We start from the raw sequence: 16501 nt of genomic DNA on the forward strand, positions 1-16501 counted from the left end.
CAGAATATTCAGTTCCGCTCACGTTGTATCACAGTTTACTCTCTCCTATCAAAACACTAATTGTTTACCTTACTAAAATGTGATGCCCCCCACCCCAAATGCTAAGAAATTTAATTACAAGAAACAACACTGTTTTGTCATTTGCATGCACACAAAATTTTAGGGTATCATGAAAATTCACAGGGCTAAGCCAAATCAAATTCTTGGTTTATGTATCTTCAGAATCTGACTAAAGATATTACTGCAAAGATATAAGAAAGCATTTTAGTTAGTCTCAAAATTTCTTCTTCTAGCATGAACATGTATTTTGCAATGCATCTTCAAGCTCCCAACAAGTTCAAGAAGCAGAACCAGGCCTGTCAGTTAGCAGCAATGGGGAGAAAATGCTCTTAACATCTGTTTAGTCAGAGATCACTTTTACAGCTAGAACTGTACTAAGGTTTGAAAAACAGTAATAAACTTTAGCTGCTAATACAGAACATTACTGTACAGTGTGTACTGTTTGCCAGCAGGATAAATTAAAAAATTCAGTCTTTTCATGTAGTCTTAAAATATCTACCTTCTACTGAGTCTCTGGGCACAATAATCCCAATCCAACATCACCAAAATTCTCAGTTAACAAGTAGGTTTCAACTTTGAGGAAGCTCATTAAGTCAATCGTGTTGATTCACTGTAAACCTTTCACTGATCTTGTCAGGATTTCAGCCTATTTAGTTCTTCCACGTTTCCCTCAACGCTCTTGGAACTGCATAAAGAAGAATTATATTCCTAATCTAGACTCTCTTCAAAGTGGTTCTGATCTTTTGCTTTCTTGTTTCCTGGTTTAACTCCAAAAACTAAAAAAAAACTCCAAAAATTAGACATCTCAGCACTTACAGAGCAGCTCCGGAAAAAAGAATTACTAGTGTGACACAGAACATAACACTATATGGATCAGGCAATGGTTGTAGTCAAAAATCACAGAGATGGCCTCTAAATCTAAACTTTGAGGAAGGAGGACCAGTACACAACACACTTAGCTCCTTAGTATGAACCAATCAGAAATAAAGCAAGAAGCAAGACTACTTAAAGGCCATCTCTCACTTCAGTAAAAAAGGACCACAGCAAATGCCAAATGACAAAACAGAGTGATAAAGAAGTTTCCATGTAACTGCTCTTTCATTTCTTGGTTATTCATGTTATAGCCCTTCCAGACAGGGTGCAGAGAGGAACTAAATGGGATAGATGAAGAACAGGTTCAAAAAGACATCTGGCAACTGAGGCATTTCTGTACTGGCTCCTACTCGTTTGGACAGCTATTGCATCCTCTTGCTTCTTTCTGTCTCTGGATGTTCTCACAGAGGGCTGTACCCCAAGGGGCCTATCTAAGCTTGCTGAGCAGTCTAATTATATCAGTACAAGACAACAGGCTTCCGGACTAGTTTTGCACAATCTGATATCAACAGACTAAATAATACCTTAAGAATATCCTGAGTTACAATTAACCCAGTATAAAAGCATTCCTTTAAGTTTTAGTTTGTTCTCAACTTCCACTTTGAGTAGGAAGCAGGGGAGGAAAGTACTACAGAAAAGCCTGTATACAGCAGAGAAGTCAAGAAAAATCCCTTTGAAACTGTCATACTTTTTTCTTTTTTTTTCTCTTAGTCACTACAGCATAGCGCATCTGGTTCTGCACCCTGAGCAATGAAGAAAAGCTAAGATCCAGTGTAAAAGAATCTGTTAATCTCCTCTTTCTTAATATCTAAACTGTTGACAGGTGGTTATGGTAGTACTACACCAAAGTAAACAATGGGATCTTCAAAAAGGTTTGAAATCCAGCAAAAGGATGTTGAATTCCATTTCTGTTTAACTTCACGGTCTAATTCTGTTAAGTTTTACACACTCACAAAACACAATGAATTTCCTGGAAATTTGTGGCACTCAGTCTCTCCCAGAAGACACTCAAGTACTTCAAAATCAGATAGACCAGGTAACATCTTGTGTTATATTTCCAGAACTAATTAATTTGCTAACCATGTGCCAACATTACCGTTTTCATTGCAGCATGTAATGAAAGAAAAACAGCTGAGAAAGAACTGTGGGGTAAAAATACCTTGCAGTAAAAACTTAACATTTATTTAAACCTCCCTATATCCCTCAGATTCTTCCAGAGCTTCACCTCCCAAAACTGGGAAATGACAAGACATTCAAATATATCTGACAATATGGGCAGGACTACTGAGGGTTCTTTAACTACACACAGTTGCCTGTATCCCACTAATCAGGCGAAGTCCATTCAGTAATTCTCTTCCAAGTCAACCAAAAGCCAGCACACAGTTTTAAGTATCCTCAAATATTTGAAAGTCTGGCTCTGTTTTGAAATTTTACTATATCAACAGTCAAATGCTCACGAGGAAAGAAGAAGGTGTGGAACACGTCAACATACATAAAGAATCAAGACACTACAATGATTAATTAATATAGTTGCTCAATAAAGGACACAATCAGTTTCCCTGCCCTTTCAAATGTTCTCTGGATAGTGCCATATATCATTAAAACCCTTATATTGCAAATTTAAGAGAAAAGGGAACATAGATCGATATTTGCTTCTTTTTTACTCTCAACAGAAAACATAGCAGAACATAATACTAACAAAGTAAATCATAGTCAAAGCTAAGATTTCTTTTAGTGAATCATCAATTTTTTGACAAGTATTTTTTTCTGGAAAGAATGGAATTTTTAAAATATCAAACCACTCTAAGGGAATAGCTTGATTTACATCAGAACTTACACAGAACCCAAGAGGCCTTGTTTCAAACACCTTAGTGTACCTTCCTAGAAACCTGACTTGTCAGGGAGCTTGGGAAGCATTAACTGAAAGAATTCCTAAACGTTTCTTGCAAGGTGAACTGCTCTATAAATGCAGATCCTCATTGCCCCAACTCCCAATAGTTTGTGGGGCGCCCTTGGGAAGGAGAATACCCAAGCCTGGTACATTATCTGCCACCTCCCACTTCGGTTCACAGGAAGCCCAGCTCTGGAGTTAAACTGATGGGTTGCTGGAAAGCTCAAGCTTCCCATCCCACTCATGTCCAGACTTCATGGTTGCCACAAAGCTAGTGTGCATATCTGAGACAGACAAAACACTCTAAATATGCTGCACAAACACTTCGATATTTCTAAAGATAAAAACTTTGTGGAATCCTTTTCCACAAAAAGAGCAGGCAGTTTCAGCTATTTTATCCAATTCAGGACAACCTGTTATATAAAGTAAAATTCTGTTTTTCCAATAATTTTATTAGGCAGGCCATACTAAACATCTTGAAATTATTCACTGATTTCTCATATTTCAAACACTAAAATAAATTATGACATTTCTAACTCAAAACAGTTTATGTCCATATATGCAATAGAGTCTTTACTAGGACAAAACAAAGCTGAAAATCAGTGAGACATACCACACTTTTGTCCACAGTGGGGCCTGTTCTGTTATCATTGGAATTTTCTGCAGAGGCAGCTAAATATCTGCAAAAACATATTAAAAGTTATATTTGAAGAGTTGTTTAAAGGCAAGACTATGAAAAAAACCTAAAATAATACAATCATCCTAAAAGATAACCCCCAGATTTATTGCTCCAAAATGTGGATAACCAAATAGTAACATAATCATTTAAGCACATTTAACTGAAGAACTCGAATTATTGTAAAAGGTAAAGTAGAAAGCTGCAGTAGAAGGTCTGCAGAAAAAAAGATTTGTGCCAAATACTAATATAACCACTTTTCTTTTTTAATAATCATTAAAAAAAAAAAATCTTTGCTTTCCTTGGTTACAACACTCTCATTGGCTTCCATCCCACAAATATTTACTCAGGCACTTATGCAGCAAGTAGCAAAAATGAAGCAAACTCTGCAGAACTTGTGTATCTTTCAACAAAGTTACTAACAGTTCCACACACAAAAAGTTTGCCCTGAAGTCAGTGTTCTTATTTTACGTGTTTTCTAAAATTACTACAAATTTCTATTCATGATGATTCTGAAAAGTCAGGTAAATAAACACAAATCACTATATTCAAATTCCTTTGGTATCTGATGTGATTTTCTTGGTCTGATAACTAAACTGGAGAGAGTAAAGCATCTCTTAAGTGTATTAGATTATGTGAGGAAGAACTCTCCAGCACATGAACTTTGGAAGATGATCATTTCAGACTTTGCAAGACAATCACACCAGCAGAATATCATAGGACAAAATTCAATTCTAGGCCAGCATTACAGTTCTAGTAAGCCTACAAAGTTATGATAGTATTTAGCAGCAGAGCTCTTCCATGACAGCAAAACCACAGACACTTAATTCTCCAAATTCCTGATACTGTCCCCTAAAAGTGAAGATGGGGAGAGAAGAAATTCTGTTATTAACAAGCTTCTGCATGCTACTTCACCTTCTTGACAATACATCCCAAAATCTTTCTGCAAGCCAAATATTAAGACTTTTTAAAATTACAGACTAAAACAAGAGCAGTAGGTGAAATTCTTGAACTGCTAACTCACACAACCTGTATGAAAAGCCTGCAAGTCCTTCTATGTCTCACTATGCAGAAAGCAACAACAAATCCAAGTCTTTGCAGAGATGGAAAGAATTTCACCACAGGCTTGGAAAAGTGTTTCCTCTTCTATGCAAGCATGAAAACCAGATTTATTTCTTTTAAGGTTTTCCTATGCAGAAATGCTATTAAAACTAATAGCCTCTACCTGACATGGTCTAATGGAAGTTGTAGCCCATTTTAGGCCTGACTGACACTCACCGCACTTAAAAGCAGCTTTCAAAGTAAGAAAAGGTTATTGAGATTTTTGAATGTAGGCATAGCTAACCACAGGGCCTACAACAATAATGATGGTCAAAAGCATGAATTAATACAATTTTAACTTTCTAGTCTTTCAAGTAATAGTGAAAACTGTAAAGTATCACAATCTCACTCTGCAGTGGACGGGCACTTAAAAAAAAATTATAAAGCAGAAAGCAGGCAAGTAGGAAATATTTTATTTCTAGTAAGCCGAGGTTTAATTTATCACATGCTAAAACACAGATGTAAAGTATGGAAACTTCATCTACAGCTCAGGAACAGTAATTTGCAGTAAAACAAATGGACATTCCTACCCCTAATTCATGACTCTACATATACAATTCAGTGCTCTGCAGGTAACTCTGCCTAGTGGATTTTTCTTGCTTAGCTTCTGCAGCATTACTGTATAATCTTCTCAAAGCAGAATAGGACATTCAAAAATACAGTGTGATATTTTAAGGTACTGATGCCTAGCAGCAGAGGTTGTCATTAGCAAAGTATCAAAAGAGTGTAATTTATTAGTATTCTGAATTGTTATTAAGAATCCAAATAGACTTACATCTAAATACTGGTTGGTAAGAGTCAGAGAGACTGTTGACAAAAGAATACACCATGAGCTTGCTTTCTGCATACGTACCGACGGTTGCTGTAATACGTAAATCCTACGAAAGGAAGCTGGTTGCCCACAAATGCTTTTGGTATGGGAAATGTTTCTTCCTCTCCTTTGTCTTCTTCCAGATCATCAAAATTACTAGTGTCAATGTCACTACTTAAGTCAGGCACAACCGGTGCTACAGCTAGAAAAAATACAAAATAGTATGATAATAATCATTATATTACTCAAGTGACTAAGAAACCTATTTCCTTGGTACAGAGTAAATAAAATTTTAAAGTCCTTTAAACAAAATACAGCAGTCCTTTTGCTAACATGATACATAAGTAAGCCAGTGAGAAGAGCACTATACTTACTGTCTCTGAGCGTTTCCCAAGCCCATTGATCATTTTTGAAGAAAAGGTGCCGTTTAATCTCTTCTACACCATTTCGTCCCAGTCTCACTTCCCTGTTAAAGACCAGTTTGGTTAAACATGTGAGATTATGTAAATTATTCTGAAGGAAAGACTCATTTTAAGGCATAATATAAGAACAAAGACAATGAAACACCCCTCAAACTATGGTAAGAAGTAGACATAACTCAAAAGTTTTCATAAGAAGATAACTACATGAGCATGACAGCTACATTTCAGAATACAGTCTGGTTTTAACTCTTGTCTATAAGAAGCTCTGCATCATGGACTGGTCAGGCAGCTGCCAAGGTGTTACACTCCATTCATGCTGAGACAGTAAGAATTTCACTTCTCTTGAGTAGTTTAAAAACCCACATAAAACAAATACGTATTTTCTTTCAACATGAGAAGAAATTGTCTTAGTGAAGGCTTACTTTTGTTTTGAATAAAATTTAAGTCTTACCTATCAGTTAAAAAGGCACAAATAAGGTTTTTTGCCTCTTTAGAAATGTCATTGTCATCAGGGAAAGTAAGGGAGTTCTTATGGTTCATAATCTTACTATACGTTCCAACCAAAGAATCTGCATAAAAAGGTGTATCCCCTGAAAAAGCAGAACCACAAAAGTTAAAAAGCAAAGCAAAAGTATTATAGATTTGATTTTTAATATATGAACTACAAATCAAACAATGCAAGCAACTGAGTGAACGAGAGGCAAGGCCAAATGTTTAAGAACTGTGATTGAATTTTTCTAGAACATATTCTGTAAATATCAGGATTAGTAAACCACAGTTTATGTCAAAAGAGTAATAAAGTTGAAAACAACTTTAGTTTTTAAGTCTGGTTAAGCAGTGTAGTCAATTCTGATTTTCCTACTACTCACCTACAAGCATCTCATACAAGAAGACTCCAACTGACCACCAGTCACATTCTCGCCCGTAGTAACCATCACCTCCCTGGGACTTCAGTACTTCAGGAGAGATATAGTCTGGTGTTCCCACAGCTGTATCACATCGTACCATACCTTCCTACAAAGAGCAGGAAAACACACAGGCCCAAATATAAGATCCAAAATTGCAAGTAATTTCTGAGAGTTTATGCACCCTAAGCAACATCAACAGATCTACATCAACTTTTGTCAACAAACATTCTTTTTTGAACGGGTATTTTAATATTTTTAAAGTCTAAACTGCTACATCCAGAACAAACCACCAGATCTGTCAAACACAGTGAAAGTTACTTTAAAAACTTCTGTTCATACCCAAGAAATACTGAGAATTGCACCTAGGCCCATCACACACTGTTCATGCCAATATAAATGTGTCATATACTGACAGGATGTACTGTAAATAGCGAAAGTTCCTCTGTTAGCATAAATGGGTCAACATCAGGGATTTTGCTGACAGGAACAGATGAAGTACAAATTTTTTGCCTCTGACTCAATATACTTAATGCCAGGAAGACTAAATGTAGACAGGGCTTTCAAACTCTAAGTAGATAGGCTTTGAAACAGGTAACAAGTGAGAAGAACATTTGACGTTCCTCAAGCCCCTGAGAAAGGGCTGGCAGATCTGAGATCAGTCACACTGGAGCTGTCATCCAGAGTGCTGAAGCTGCAACCATGCACACTTTTCAAGTGCCACTAAGGCACTTCAGAAATAATTCTATGCCATCCCTAGAAATGGATCAGTAGAAAAACTTGCATTAAAATATATAACTAAGTAAATAAAACAAATATTAATTCAGTATTGCATGGGCAGCAAATCCAGAATGCACCTAAATTAAGCTCCTGTGCTGAGCAGCTTTTCTTCTACAGAGTAACCTTTCTCTTTCAAAACACTAGAGGAACCAAGACTAGGCTCAAGACTCATAGGCCAGCTTTGTTCAGAGCAGTAAAAAATCTAAGGTGTTGTTGACGTGAGTTTACTTCAGTGATGCTAATGTACAGCAAAGTTTTGCAACATTTTTTCTATTCTTTTTTTTTGCACATACAGCTTAAGCAGCAGGATAATGCTTTTCTGTATTTCAAAATTCCTCATTGTTAAGAACATAATCAGTCAAGAATAACCCTATATTAAGTCAAAATAAAGCCAAATTTTGTGTCAGCTATTCTACTGAAGCGGGCTGTTAGTGAGAAAACTTCTTGAATTTGTACATGTAACCTGCATTTGGTTTTCACTGTGGCCTTTTATTTATAGCAAAGCAGCCAAGTACAGTAATTTATTCAAAGCTCCTGGAATATGATGAGAATACAATACATATATTACACTGACTCTACTAAGTACCACATATTTCAGATTGTTTTCCTCAAATATACGTGCAGGCTGACACAAAACAATCAGTTTTGTGTAGGGAACAACAGTGCTTCGTGGTATGTGAAATATTGTTGCAAAATATTTTTTTAATGACCTCAGGATATATTTTTTAAAAAGAAATAATTCTATGACACCTGTTTCCTTCAGATTTTTCCTTGTGCTATGTCAGCATGTGGCTAATAAGTACAACTGGTATTCAGCAACTTGCACATCAGTTTTGATTTTCTCATTACTGACACACTACATAAAAATCATCTCACTTCTTCTCATTAACTTTTCATAACCAAAGACTTAAAGAAATAACCCTGAGGATCTAGAGACAATCAAAGGCTTGACTTCAGAAAATTTCTCTAGAAATCAGTACTTGAAGCACCATTTCTGCATTTTAACTTGTCGTTGAGTAAGATCCATGAATCACAGGATCACAGAATGGTTTGGGTTGGAAGGGACTTTAAAGATCATCTAGTTCCAACCCCCTGCCATGGGCAGGGACACCTTTCACTAAGACCATGAAGAACAGTAATGGGAACAGAGTGGAACTTTCAACTCTCCTCATCTAGCTGAAAAGTTTTCAGCATATTTTCTTTTCACTTTTAAGTATGTTTTCCTTTCACAAACAGAAAAGTGAAATTACAAACATATGTTTACCTTGTTCATCTTCATACAAGTACCAAAATCAGCTAATTTTAAATGACCAGCTTTATCTAGCAGCATATTATCAGGCTTCACATCTCTGAAACGAGAAAAACATATATTTTAAAAAGCAAATAAATAAATCAATTGAACTTACTAAAACAATAGAAGTCAAATGCCGATGCAACATTGCAAGAAAAACCAGTAACATTAAAGCACCACCACTACCTCCATTTTTTTTCTGTTTTCTCTAAGTATCATGTCCAATACACAGACTGCTGAACTACAGCATTTTAAAAAAGTATAACAGATGTGAGAACACAGTCTTAAGTCTCCAAATTTAATAAATCTAGACATCAATCTTGAACCTCAAGTTCCTAAAAAAACACTCACTGGTTGAAGTATGAGTGAGCTATCTCAAACAGACATTGAAAATATAACTTCTTCTCTGTACCACCTCTATTTTAAGGGAATAACTTAAAAGATGTCATTTTCAGAATTCTATTAATGTGAACAACTATTTTCCTGTGACTGAAAAGCAGTATTAAGTATTGCCTTATACCCTTTTCCACAAAGTACTTCCATTATAGAACAGAAGTTTTCATAAAGTAACTGGTAAAGTGCAGCATGGTGATGTTACTGAATATACTGAAGCAGAATTATCAAGACAGCATAACATGAATTTCAGGAAAAAGTATATTTCAAAGACCTCAAAGAAGAACTCTGGCCATGACTGTCAAATCAAATGTAGTGCAAATGTACCAGTATACTCAGAGAATAATTTTGGTTGTGAGGGATTTTTGTAAGACTCTCAGTTAATTGCCTGACCAAAGTATAGCTACCAAGTTAGATGCAACTTCAAAGTTATATTAGCTTACTCAGGATAAAATCCAGGCAAGTTCTGATTTTTTTCTGAGGACAGAGATTCCACAACATCTTCAGGACTCTCTTCCACTGCTTGACCTCCCTCATAGTCAAGAAAATAATTCCTAGTGAATAGCTAGATATTCCCTTGCTGCAACTTGTGTCATCCATTGCCTTTCATCTTTTTGGCATGCAAATACAGTCTGGCTCCACCTTTTCCAAAAAGTCCTGCTGGGCAGCTCATGAGTGATGCTTTCTGTCTTGCCTGAACACTGCTCATGTTGTGAATGAAAACGTAGTGCTAATCCCTAGTATGAAACTTCTGAGGAATCTCTGGTAGCTGACTGTTGGCTGGACAGTACAATCCTTTGTTCTACCTATTCAAACTGCACCTTTCTAGTCTGGCTACATCTACAACCTTGCTAAAGTCAAGACAAACAACACACACTGCTCTCCCCTCATCAGTGAAGCCCATCATCACAGAAGGCAACTGGGTTGGTAAAGCATGCTTTACCCTTATAAATTCATGGCTGTTTCCAATAACCTTCCCATCCACATGCTTAGATGGTTTCCTGAGAATTTAATCTGACTGCCCTTACGCTGACTAGCCTGCATCTCCCCTGACCCTCTGCTCCTGGCCCTTCTTGGGGCAAGACAGGTGTGCCATTTGCTTCCTTCCAGTCATCAGGAATCTCTTAATCACCGCAGCCCTCCAAAGGTGACAGAGAGCAGTATCATAAGGCTCATGGCCAGCTCCCTCATGACCTTTGGCACATCCCACCTGCTGCCTTGGACATGTGCATGTCCAGTTTGCATAACTGGGACCCAGACTGATCTTCCTCTGCCAGAGTAATGTTTCATTCTCCCAAGCTCTGCCACTAGGCACAGGGCCCTGAGAGGCCTGAAGGCAGATCCTACCAATGACGGTAGAGGCAAAGGCGGAAAAGTAATTTCCATGTCCTTTGTCACTCTGTCCCTGATCCCTTGAGCAGTGGGCCCACATTTTCATCTGTGTCTTTTCATTCCTCAGAGTTGAACAGATTAACTCCAGTGGAAAAGAAATTCAAAAATCTCTGCTGGTTTCAAAATAATCCAAATTTTCACGAAAAAAGCTTGCTGTGCTGCAGGCAACTTCTAATGCCTGCTTTCTAAAGCTTGTAATACACATGCACAAATGGTTCATTCAGCCAGATAATTTATCCATTAGATGCAGCATAGCTACATAATTAATGATGCTCTAAATCCTACTCAAGCAATGGATTAGTAGTTTGTTTTGCTTTGTGTTCGCTTTTTTGCAAAAGCTTACATGTTTACACTGATCTTGTGACCAAATTACAAATTGAAAATTTATAAACTATAGAGTATACTATACGCTACTCAAGCTCTTCCTGTATTTTCTGTTGAAAAAATTACTCTTCTGCTCCCAGTTAATGCAATTAAAAGCTAACAACAGATACAATTTCAAATATCAAAAAGAAAACTTCTCTACCTATCTGAGAAGTGACTGCATTTCACTTCAGGGCAAGTGCAGATGAAACTAAGCTAAGTCCCTTTGCTCTGCATCTCAATTTTGCATCTTGCCCCTTACAAGAAAACATATGGTTGGGAGATTTTCCTCACATTGTTCACAGATTCTTGTTTCATGGGTCCCTGAGGCTTCAAATGCCTAGCAGAGAATTAATAATTCCTAACAGTGGATACTACTGTGATCAAATTCCCAAAACAGCTTTTTCGAATCAAAAGAAAAGAGCTATTTTGGGGCCAACATGCCTGTACCATTTTTATTCTTGTATCTCTTGGTACAGTGGAACAATTTTATTACTCCCCAACACTGGCCTGCTGAAAGCCTTTACTTTGACTGTATGTCCTCAGATTTTAAAGTTTCTGATGGTAAGAACTTTTGAAGCTGTAAGATGGAATAATTATGAAATAATAACAAAGTACTAACATCATAAGTATTAAAACTGCCTAAACAAACTGAAGTCATTCTGGTAGCACCAGGAATAAAACCTCACCATGTAACAACACTTCTTAGTTTCTCACCTGTGTATAAAACCCATTGAGTGAATTGCATCTAATGCAAGTACAACTTCAGCAGTGTAAAATCTGGCCCATTTCTCTGGAACATCGTAGTTACTCATTAAATTCACAAGGTCCCCACCAGGCATGTATTCCATCACCATGTAAAGGTAACGGTCATCTTGGAATGCATAAAATAACTGTAAAAAGCAAATAAACAAAAAATAAGTCACTGAATATTCCAGTTATCTTTAATGTTTTGCTTGTCGGAAATCAAAGGCATTTCCGCACAAACTGATTTACAAAGCAACAGAATTGCTACAACTACTGAATCAACTCTGCATCATCTTGCAGATCTCCTAAAAATAAATTAACCTCTAGAGTGCATTTCAGACAGATCTTCCATCCCTTTGTATTACAATGGGAGAAGCCGAGTGCTGGTTACAAGTTAAGGTTAGTCAACTTGATGTAATAAATCTTGAGATCAATTCAAAGAATGTTTATTACATAAGAAGGTAAAATGCTTCTTTCTCACTAGGATGGTACTTGACAAATATGCAAACATGAAACTGTGTTCCAAACATCTGCCTGATTCTATTTGTATTATCACTAAATGTTTATTTTTCTATTGTCGACATATTTATTGTATAGAAATTGAGCCTAAATTCTATACAATTAAATAAAAATATTTCCCTTAAATTTGTCAATGCTCTGTTCAACAGAGTAGACTTAAGTCTCTTAACTTAAAATTTTATGAAATTCATAAAAGTTTTATTCTGAACAATCACACCCAGACAGACAGGAATGCAGTAACTTGATTTAGATAAATCTTGAATGAGATTGTATAATTCCAACCTAACAAAAGAATTTATATGCTTAAGGGTAAGAACAGTTTAAATTAACAAGTTGACGTGTGCACACAATGCATGATTGGTTCAGGCACGCTCCTTAGAACCTCAAAGGCAGCACTGCTTCCCAAAAAACTGTCACTGACATGAGGGAAATGATAAAACTGAAATGAGGGAAAAATAACCAGAGCAGGCACAATTTGCAGTCAAAGATACACAAAGAAATTAGAATATACGGAAGCTGTGTCTTAAGCATATCTTTCTGGTATGCTGGATGCCTCAGAGAATTACTACAGAGCAGACTCACCAATATATATCTGGCAAAGAGCTTTAATAATAAACAGAATAGCTTAACATCTTTTAAATGTTGTGACAAAATACAGTTTTGAAGCAAGTGTAGTATCCACTGTTTTGTACAGCATTCCTAATGTCAATAATGTATTTCCCTAACAGACCAATAAAACAAGAGACTTTGAAATGCAAAAAAAGAAAACATGCAATTCCAAGTTATGCAATGTTGTAACCAAACTATTTTATAATGAAAATATTTGAAAAAGAATATCACTATACCTGAACAACCCAGGGACTATTAGCAAAAGCCATAATATCCCTTTCTTCCCAGAAGAATGCAGAATCTGACCTTTTTATCATCTCAAATTTGCTCAGAAGCTTCATAGCATACACTCTCCTTGAGGATTTATGCCTTACCTATGAAGACAAATGTGACATGGAACATATTAGTTTGCCGTATTAACATATAAAGAACATCACTGAAAACATCACTTTTCCTGCTTCACTATTCAACATGTTCTATAAGACTCTTCACATTTTTCTAAAGGATTATATACTGTAGGTCTACAAAATAACTACATTCCATTATCTGACAAAGCACTACTTTTAAAATACTTGCTGGAACTATTCAACATAGAAGTCCATAGGCATAACAGTTGCTTATGTAATTTGCACGTGTCTTTAAAAGGACAAATATTGGCACCTGTTAAATACTACAAAGTTAAAACTACAAGCATTTTCCAGAGTTCGTTAGTAGATGTGCATACTTCCTGCCAGATTTCCAGTTTCTTCCATCACCTCTCAACTAAGTAAAGCAGGATGAACAAGCCTGGCTGCTAACGTCATCACAAACAACACACATCTCTCATGTGTGAGAACTATGTCCACAAAAATCTGGTCTAGTCCCTGAACTGGCAGAAACTCTTCTAGTCCTTAAGACTTCTTCAAGTGTCCATGTAAAGAGTGGTAAAGGCTAATTTTCTTGATTATGAAGAACAAACATTCCATTTTATTTAAACAGAGAAGAATGACTACAATGCAGAGCAAGTACTTGTGCACTTGGACAGTACTGAAAAATGACATTTTCAAAAGCATTTCCATGAGTTATTAAGAAATAAAATTTCACCGAGCTAAAGGCTTTAATATCGTAAGACTGCATCTTCTGAACCCTGTACTCAGAAACAGATGCATGAGCAAATACTACAGAATACAGTCAAATGCACAAATAGAAGCTTAACTTACCAACTGAACCTCCCCAAATGCCCCTCTGCCGATCACCTTCACCACTTCATAGTCCTCAGCTTTCATGCGCAGATCTCTCATTTTATTTACCGTGTCTTTATCTACATAGAACAAAATTCACATTTCTTATATAATCAACTTCCTTAAACCCAGTCATCTAATTTCATTTTTTCATAGTTTTTAAGAAGAAGTACTGCTCAAAGAACCTACCTTCCTACTGAAAAGTTCTCTGCAGAATACATGACCTCATTCTCATTACCACAGTAACCAAAACCTGACATAAACATAATGCAAGGACTCTACTGTACAATCACATTGCAGATCTTAATTTAGGAATTTATTTAAAAATTACTACCTGCAAAAAAAAAAAAAAAGCTATACAAAAATTTCATATCCAGCATGATCTTGCTGTAAGCTAATCAGCATAAAAAGATTATTTCTGAATAAATATACAACACATTTGGGAAAGTATCAGAAAATACACTACAAGAAACTTAAAAAAATATTTAAAAAAAAAAAACTTTCACTTTTCTGCACTTGTATGATTCCTAATACTAAAAAAGAGTAGATTTTAATTTAAAACATGCAGTGGGAATCATTGCAATTATTTATATAAACCTGTCATTCTATAAACTACAATAATTTACAAACTCCCAGTGGGCAGATATTCTAATTCCAAATTTGGTCAAAGATTAAAACAGTCTATTTTAATCCATGTGGGTCAACACTGGCATGAGATTACGTAGAAAAGCTTCATGCTTCAGTATTTCTAAAAGCAAGGAAGTTCTACTAAAACAGATATGCTTCTAACAAATTATGCAATGATATTTTATTTTCAAAAATAATATTCTAGGCCTAAAAGTAAAGTTTAGAAAGAAATAAGGACAGGGGAAGAGAAAGGAGGAGAAATCTAATTTTTTTAAATTATTAAAAAATGATGAGGCAGATGACAGAAAATTGCCATTAGATTTCTACCTACACAGGCCACAATTTAAAACAAAAGCAGCACATGTACAATAAAAATTCAGTAAGATTTTATTACCGTAACAGGAACAAACATAGTTTTGTTTGACTAAATACACTGTGGCATTACTGCCTAATGTAAAGCCAACCCTTTACAATGCAGCATATCACTAGCTGATTTCAATAAATTACAGTAAAATTGCAAATTCTGACAAATTCTTTCACACAAGGATCAAAATATTCAGTAATTCAAACAAATAATGCATTGCCTTATTTGCCCTGGTGAAAACTGACCTACAGTAGAGGAGGAGCAAGACTGCACAAAACCAAAATGCAGCAACTCCCATGACAGCAATTTTCTAGCTATTGTTAACTTACTGCCTAGTAATCTCACAACAGGAGGTTCAGGTTCACCACTTCTGAACAAACAGCTTGACATTGGTGCAAAAGAAATCTAAGCACAATATGAATCCTTTAAATGGTATTTAATCACAAGCCTCACCTGTGGACAAAACAGAACCGAGGAAAATACATCTGAAGGGCAATCTAAGCTAAGGATTTTTAAATAATGTAAACCAGGCTTGTGAGCAGTTGCAAATTGAAATTTACTGTTTGATATATATATATACAGACTAATAGTCAACTATCCTCAGACAATATGCATTAGTAATAACAGTGTTGGAAATTTGACCTCCACATTCTAAGTCTGTTAAACAAGGTTTATCAGGCTGCAATACATTCAAATAGGCAGTTCCTTATTTCCCAGAAACAGTGGAGGACCCGGGCAGCTCATGCTGTATGAAGAGGCTGGATGGCTCCCTTGGCAAAAAAATCACTTTCTCCAACTTGCTCTAAAGTTTGGTTATAAGCTTGGATTCTGTGTTGAAATGAACTGAGTCTCTGCTGCAAATAGGGCTCTCAGCTATCTTTAATACTAAGTTCCTTATTCTTTTAATTCTATATGGTAGAAAATTAATAAGGTTCTACCTTTGAAAAAATCATCCTCAAAACCTCTGCCAGTAGAAGCAGATTTTGGAGGTTCCACAAATATACAATGTAATTTAGAAACAAGTAAGAGAGGATAAAGTCAATCAGTCTATAACATAAAGGAAGCAAACTCCCATTTTATTTGCCACCTAGAAACTTATTTTAAACTTCTACAATAATGGTGCAAACTGGACCGCTAGTACTGCAAAAAGACATTTTAAAGTCTTCCATTAGAACTAAAATAAACATGAAAATGTTGATTTTTTAACAGAAGTTCAAGGCAAATTAGACTTGACAGTTCCCTGTAAGGCAACTACTTGCACATCCACAGCTCACTTTCATATTTCAGCAAATAGTGCAAGATTAATGTTCTAAAGGTGGTTTTAAGTGAAATAGGATGTTCTGTTCTCCACCTTCATATTACTTCAGGTCATATCTTACAACACAGTATATAATTTATTCCTACAGATATTCATCATCAGACTGTAAATGTAAGTTTTCTTTCACTCAGCCCCAATT

General features: G+C 36.0%; 1 protein-coding gene across 6 annotated transcripts in view; it reads right to left on the reverse strand.

Moving 5' to 3' along the window:
* The window catches only part of ROCK1 (Rho associated coiled-coil containing protein kinase 1), an 88500-nt gene that overhangs the window by 37935 nt on the left and 34064 nt on the right, over positions 1-16501 (reverse strand). For all 6 annotated transcript variants that reach the window (XR_007901391.1, XR_007901369.1, XM_051774784.1 and 3 more), the window contains exons 3-11: positions 14033-14133; positions 13070-13207; positions 11676-11851; positions 8784-8868; positions 6704-6848; positions 6286-6424; positions 5787-5878; positions 5455-5614; positions 3438-3504 (exon numbers count right to left, since the gene is read on the reverse strand). Coding sequence is in view for 4 of the 6 variants with exons in the window: in XM_051774784.1 (XP_051630744.1) it covers positions 3438-3504; positions 5455-5614; positions 5787-5878; positions 6286-6424; positions 6704-6848; positions 8784-8868; positions 11676-11851; positions 13070-13207; positions 14033-14133 (1103 nt within the window). In the remaining 2 variants the exon portion in view is untranslated. The remainder of the gene's footprint in view (positions 1-3437; positions 3505-5454; positions 5615-5786; positions 5879-6285; positions 6425-6703; positions 6849-8783; positions 8869-11675; positions 11852-13069; positions 13208-14032; positions 14134-16501) is intronic.

Source organism: Manacus candei, unplaced genomic scaffold (genome assembly GCF_025592945.1).
Source record: "Manacus candei isolate 608988 ecotype Guabito, Panama unplaced genomic scaffold, ASM2559294v1 h1tg000008l, whole genome shotgun sequence".
NCBI lineage: Eukaryota > Metazoa > Chordata > Aves > Passeriformes > Pipridae > Manacus > Manacus candei.